Genomic DNA, 7042 nt, shown 5'->3' with positions numbered 1-7042 from the left:
TATGCATAAACAGAAAGTGACTAAGTTGGGATCGCTAAAATTGCTAAAATAACAATACCCAAAAGCGACTAAGATGGGGTCTTTAATTGGTCATAAAATAAACTATAAAGGGGTGGGAGCTTTGAGAGGCCAGCGGCGCATACCCAGCGAAAATTGATCCAGCGGTGATGTGCGCTGAGGAACGCGGGCGCACAAAACGGCTGGTCAATCGAGCCAAGGCATCAAGCAATTAAAGGCATATATGTTACAGTAGTTAGTAGGCTTGGCTGATTGCACTGGGTGCTCTTTTAGAGGATATTTCGATTTTGGAGCACTGTTCAATAGACCAATTATTCAGTCCGAAACGAAAGGCATCATCTCGAGGCTCTGGGGAATAAACTCATGCAAATCCTTACATTTATTCCCTAGAGCCTCGAGCTGATGCCTTTTGATTCGGACTGAATTTTAATATATCGAAATTGGTCTATTTTGAGCGCTTTTGAGCACCTCAAGTTTTCACTTTTTGAGCGGAAGGTTTAGGCAAGAGCTGAGCTCTTTCTTCGCGTTTTGGTTTTTGGTTTGAGTTACATTTTGTCTTCAAGAACAGTTTTCATCCCAAACTGGAATACTTTCATCATCCAGGGGCACCCAACGACCAATTTGTTGTAAAATGTATTATTATACCCCAGTTAATAAAAATAAATGTTATTAAGGCATTTTCAGGTGTTTTTCAGTGTTGCTGGGAAAACATTATCTGTTCCTTTTTCCCAGCAAGACACACAAGAAATTTCCCAGCCAGCAAGATAAAATTGATTGGTTTCCCAGCCAGCTGATCAAATTTATTTCCCAGCCAGGAATTCCGCGCGCTTTCAAATCCCTCGATCCGAAACGACCGAACAAAAGCGACACGCGCAATCACTCTGACCAGCCGTCGTATGTTTGTATGTTCTTTTTTTTGGTTTTGTTTTTCTTTTTTTTTTAGTCGTCCTCAGTCTTCATAGTTTCTACAGCCAGCTCGGGTTGAAATGCTAGAAAAAGTCAGTAATTCACAGGCAAAACCTTAATTAATAACAAAATTTCCCAGCCAGCTCATCGAAACACCTGTATTTTTGCCAGCCAGCAAGATTCCTCTGGGGAACAGATAATGTGAGGAACAGATTCGTTGAGTGCCCCTGATCATCGTCAATGAAATTGAATATTTGCACACACAGAAAGTTACACGGTTGATATAAGCCTGAATCTGTCGCCTTTGATGAAAAGCAATTTGAAAGCATATTAGGCTTCAAAAATTTATATATCTTAAATACGTTTTTGTTCGAAAAACCTCGAACTTCAGTTTTAAACAACCAAAGGAACTACTCAATGAGGCATCGTTGTGAAAATCTCCACGCCGGGGAATGTTTCCAAATTCCGGTTAGCACCTTTTGATCCCTATTTCTAATTTTCGAGCAGTTTTTGAAAATTAGAGCGCTATTTGATCACCTTTTTGCCATTTAGGAAGCACTATTTTTCCAGGGCAATCAGTAAGGATTCACTTGAAAACCCAAAAAATTGCATAAAAAAGGCAGATTCCAAGCTTTATGTGGTTTTCCTTGCAGGATTCAGTTTCGGAATACACGGTTAAATTTCACAATGGAAGGAAAGAAATCGACGAAAAGATTACCATCGATACCGAAAACGAAACAGAGTCCCTCTACATCGAAGACGACGGTCCCCCTGGAGAAGTCTATGCTATATTCGATTTCAAGCGGGTTAGTAGAGCAAGTCCTGAAAGGTTCAGAGAGGGAGAGAAGCATCGGTTGTTTACCATTAACCAAAAAAATCCGGAAATTTCGGTTGGAATGTAAATGGTAGGCCTATTTTGGTCTTCCCAAAACGGAAAATTTCCGGAGAAAAAGGGATTTCTTGAATGAAAGGCCAAAATTCCAAAACAGAATTTCCAAACGAAAACGTGTTTACTATTTGCATTCCCCCATGATTTTGCCTCTATCCAGACTCTCTCGGTAAACTTGAAGAATTTTGTAAATGGTACACGCCGATCCCAACTAAATTTCCCATCCGGGAGTTTCTGCTTACCATTTGAACAAACCTTGTACCAACAGGTTTCTGTTTGTAAATGATAAACAAACATCGTCTTTTATTTTCTCTCTCTTTTTATATTTGTATTAGGGACCTTACGCAACGGTAGCGACTTGTTTCCATATCCCAGAATGCCCGTGGACGACGGTTTCCCTTTTAATCGTAACTATTACAAAATTCTCGAATATGATTGGTTATCAACAGCCCTTATTTCAGCATAAATCATGACCATTACAATTTTCTCAGATTTGATTGACGCATTAACTACTTTACTTTTCACTAATTATTGTGTGAGGTTAAATAAAGTTAGCAAATGCAATTTGAAGAGTTATTTATTTGGGAATAAAACGAAAGAAAGCGTCACGCTTTTCGCTACTCGAGGACGTCTATTACTAATAATCCTCCATTAGCGTAGCCAATCAAAATGCAGGATTTGCATTAGTCCACTAGTTGGGTGATACTAATGGAGAATAGATTTGGCCACAACGCGAGAATAGCAATGTTTTCATAGAGATTTTGAATGAAAATGCAAAACCAAGACTACAAAGTAAAGTACAAACAACTGGATAATGAAACTTTAAACCGGAGGCCCTCAACAAAATTGTCGAGTAGATTTTTATACCATAGTTCTAAGAAAGACGAACACGACCACGCGCCGGCTGACAGTCTTCGGGTAGTAATGGTAAGGGTTGGAAATTTTTTTTATGCATACTATTAACAGTCAAGTAATCACATGATTTTTCTCGTGCAAACTCAAACTATTTCTTCATAATTTTCTTAACGCAGAACTTTTCTATGTACCGAACCTCTCAGCCCAACGTTTGCTTTCTGAGCAACTCTACCGGCAGCCAACCCAAGCCTGCCGACTTGATCAAACTACTTAAATCGGTGAGTACATAGTGACTGGTTCAATCAAGAAAACATAAGTCTCCCTGTTTATTTCTTGATGAGAGCATGTGCATATATTCCTAGAAGGAAAACAGCAACAACAACAACAACAACAAGAACGCAGCCATCTTGGTGTTTTAAAGTCGAACATCTAAATGTGTATGAAGTGAAGCAAAGGCTAATAAACTTGCAATTGTGGCCCGGAATTAGGCCCGCGCCTTCAACGTCCCAATGGTTGTGAGGCGGGTCCAAAGGTATAAAGTCTTTATCCGAAAAAACTTGAAAGTAAAACCATTTGTGGGTGTAGTTACAAAGGCAGCACTTTCTTCTCAGCTATTTAAAGATCCTCAGGCAGCGTTTACACGAACTCGGTTTCATTTGTAACCGCATCCTTTCGATGCGGTTACACCTTTCGTTTACACGACACCGATCGAGACCCTGGGAACGGAGGGCAAGGGAATTAAAACGGTATCGAGTGCTCTGAAGTCTCTTAAGACTCTAAATATTTCAAAGTACTACCTATCCCACTTTTCATAATTTAAAAAAATTCACGCTAAATGTTCTTAATTTTAGTCATGGCAAACGGCTATTTTTTCACGCTTAACCGTTAACATCTTTCTGCATTTTTCGACGTTCATGGCTCACGGTTAACCCCATTGAAACCCTCTGTAGTTGATCCTTTTCTTCGATACCAAGGGAACAACATCTTCTAAACAAACAAACAAACAAAAAAGCCAAGGTGGTAAATCACCATAACACCAACCGGGAGTGGCAAACACCGGGTTGCTTTTTTTTGTTCAGTGTTTTTCACTTAAAAATAATTTTGTGATACAACGATCTTTACATTACATTTGTTAAGTGGGGCTGCCACTTAAAGGGGTGCCCCCCTCCCCCCTTCTTCCTGGTATGTTGGCTTTGCTATGCTGGTGAGGCCTAGTAACGCCTAACAATGCCAAAGCTGCCAATTGACCGGGTGAAATGGTTGTGTACATGCTTGATGTGTTGGCCACTCTGGGTTGGTGTTAGGGTGTGTCACATTGGTTTTTTTGTTGTGTTTTTGTTTTGTTTTTTCAACAGGAAGCCCTTCAGGATCCAACCCAGCCTAAAGAGGCTAAGCGAACGACTGAGTACTCTATTGTTAGAGAAGTTCATGATCGTTCATTTCTGAGCGATGAGATGGCCATCATGTGTGCTAAGCAGCGGATATTTTACATGGAGCCAGAGAGTGTAACTGTGGATGTGCAAAAGCGAACAAATAGAAAACGTAAGGTTACAGAAATGTATTTCCAATTATTTACTTCAATAGACTGCATTTCACTCCTGGATGAGGGTGTTTATGATTTTGACCATTATGCACTATGATGAGGTTATTATCCAAAGAGCCAAAGGCCCGAGTCTAGTGTAAATCTTATGAATACACCTTATTGAATGGTTTAAAATATAACAATATACATGAAGAAAATTACTTGATTCTCATTGGCTGAGAGCGGTGCAGTTTAAGTGTAAAGGCCTGGCCAAACGCACGCAACATTCTCAACATTTTCAACGCTACATGTAATGTTTATGTGCCCCAGGCCCCTGGCGGGCAACAAGGGGACCTAGCGCGCATGCCCTAGTCCAACAATGTTGCGTAAACGTAAGGCGAAAACGTCGTCAAGCGAGTACAACAACATCATGCAACATCCAAAATGTTTCACGAAAAATTTGACCTCTTTCAAATTTGATCCAACATCATCCAACATGTTGCAACATATCGCAACAGGGTGGCCAAACGTATGCAACATGTTGTGCCCAACAATGTTGCAAGATGTTGCGTTGAAATGTTGCGAGCGTTTGGCCAGGCCTTAACGTGTAATTCAGTGCAAAAAAAAAGTGATATCAATGCTTATCATTATAAGGCAAAATTACCGAGCGCTGATTGGCTGAGACAGAGGGCATTTTTTCTTGATCGAGGGCATTTTTGGTAATCAAGAGAGGGCTTGATTACCTGTCAATGAATGGTTAATCCGTTGCATAGCAACGTATAAATTTTGCGCCTTATTGATAAAGAAGTAATCGCATGAGTCCTCGTACTATTAAAAATTAATTGCACTTGTTTTGGAAATTTTCCAAATTTCCAAAACACTCGTGCAATTAATCCTTAATAGTACTCGGCCTCATGTGATTACCTATACCTATTACACATCGAAATCCTTGGTTGGTCAGAACTAATCAAATCTTTTGTTTTCAAATCAAGCGCGCTCCCTGGATGGCGCAATTTGTGGCGCAAATTTCCCCTGATTGCGTGATGCGCGTGTATTTCTTCTGCTTAACACTCTCGAATTTTTTCATGTATATTATTATTAATAAGAAAGCACATGATTTTTCTTGTGCAAATAGACCAATTCAGTTCGATAAATTAAAATTTAGTCCAAAACAAAAGGCATCATCGATCTCGAGGCTCTGGGGAATAAACTCATACAAATCCTTATATTTATTCTCTAAAGCCTCGAGATGATGTCTTTTGTTCAGGACTGAATTTTAATATATCGAAATTGGTCTATTGGAATAAACAAGCATTTGTAAATTTTTCAAAGACTACATTTGGTCGTGTTTGAAAAAAATTTACTCGTGCCTATTTATTCCAAATTGCACTCGAAATCATGTGATTACCTATACAAATAATATACCTGAAAAAATTTCTGCGGTATGATTGACTGAGAGAAATGCAGTTTTCCGGTAACAAAGTGCAGAAAAGAGGTAATTCAGTGCAAAAATAGGTAATTAAATGCAAAAAATGGTAATAAAGCAAGTATTCTGATTGCTCAATGAACAAAGAACTCACACATAGCTTTGAACAGGAGGCCCTCGACAAAATTATCGGGGGGATATTTATACCACTCGTAGTTCTAAGAAAGACGAACAAGACTACGAGCCGGCTGACACTCTTCGCGTACTAATGCTTAGGGTTGGAAATTTTTTCAAAGACTAGAAATTACACTCACCCTACGGGTTCGTTTGTTTTTGAAGAAATTTACTTGTGCTTGTTTATTCCAAATTGCACGAAATCATGTGATTAGCTGTACTAATACGCGCGGATACTTCGCGATGTGCGTATTTGCGAGTGCGAGCACCGAAAGTATCGATTGCATAATAAAGCACGTGTGATTGACGAGTTTAAAACAAAAACACGACAAAATCATTCACATTTCCTTTATCGTGATTGGAAAACAAAATGAGGTCGGTGACAAACGATGGCAAGCTAAATTCTCGCCTGTGCATCTTGCTGAAGAAATCTGGCTCTGTTCTAAACCAGTCAAATCGAGACATTACAGTCTAAAGCGCAGTTACATGGAAAAGTCTGTCAGCGGAGGCTAAGCATGCCACTACTTTAAATTGTTTTTATTCCGCTAGTGTATATTAGAAATTATTCAATTTTCAGCGTTTAATTTAAGATTTTTTAACAAAGCTCGTAATTTTTAAGTGTTAACTTTATTAGTGTTAATGCGCACGGCTCTTTAGAAGACGACTTTTTAGTGATAAGGATTCCGTGGTTAAATAAAGTTATTATTATTATTATCATCATCATCAACATCATCATCATCATCATCCAGTATCCAGTATCCAGAAAGGTTGATCTTTTTAATTTAACAAAAGATGTCCCTCGGATCTAGTAATTTATTCAGCAGGCCGTTAGTATCAGCGCTTGTTAAGTTTTCACCGCAAGCGATTCCCTTTACTCGGCAGTTATATACCAGTCAAAGCTTCAACATCCCCCCCCCCCCCCCGGGCATACCCCGGGCATTTGATGCCTTTTCCTGCTCGGGGGGTGGAGATTTAATCATCTTAGTCTTCCCGGGGGCTGGGCATTTGATCATCACTCATAGGGGCTGGGGAAGTTGATCGCTAGCCTCGATTTCATGTTATGTTTCCACGAGGGTTGATAAATCATGGCGGAGACAAACTTGGTTTCAATCAAAACAGAGGTATTAAATATACATATTTTAAATTGAAACATTCTCTGTGTGTTTTTCTACGAGTAGAACACTGGTCTAGTGTAATGTAATGCTTACATGCGCTGAATCCACATCGACAAAATGTTAGTCTAATAGACCTA

General features: G+C 39.4%; 1 protein-coding gene across 1 annotated transcript in view; it reads left to right on the top strand.

Moving 5' to 3' along the window:
* The first annotated feature begins 2846 nt into the window (after nucleotides 1-2846).
* Nucleotides 2847-7042, top strand: part of LOC138015298 (uncharacterized) — a 5050-nt gene continuing 854 nt past the window's right edge. The window contains exons 1-2 of the mRNA XM_068862286.1: nucleotides 2847-2946; nucleotides 4024-4210. Coding sequence (XP_068718387.1) covers nucleotides 2854-2946; nucleotides 4024-4210 — 280 coding nt within the window. The 5' untranslated portion in view covers nucleotides 2847-2853. The remainder of the gene's footprint in view (nucleotides 2947-4023; nucleotides 4211-7042) is intronic.

This window comes from Montipora capricornis, chromosome 9 (assembly GCF_036669925.1).
Source record: "Montipora capricornis isolate CH-2021 chromosome 9, ASM3666992v2, whole genome shotgun sequence".
NCBI lineage: Eukaryota > Metazoa > Cnidaria > Anthozoa > Scleractinia > Acroporidae > Montipora > Montipora capricornis.
This window is presented reverse-complemented; position numbering and strand designations above follow the sequence as displayed.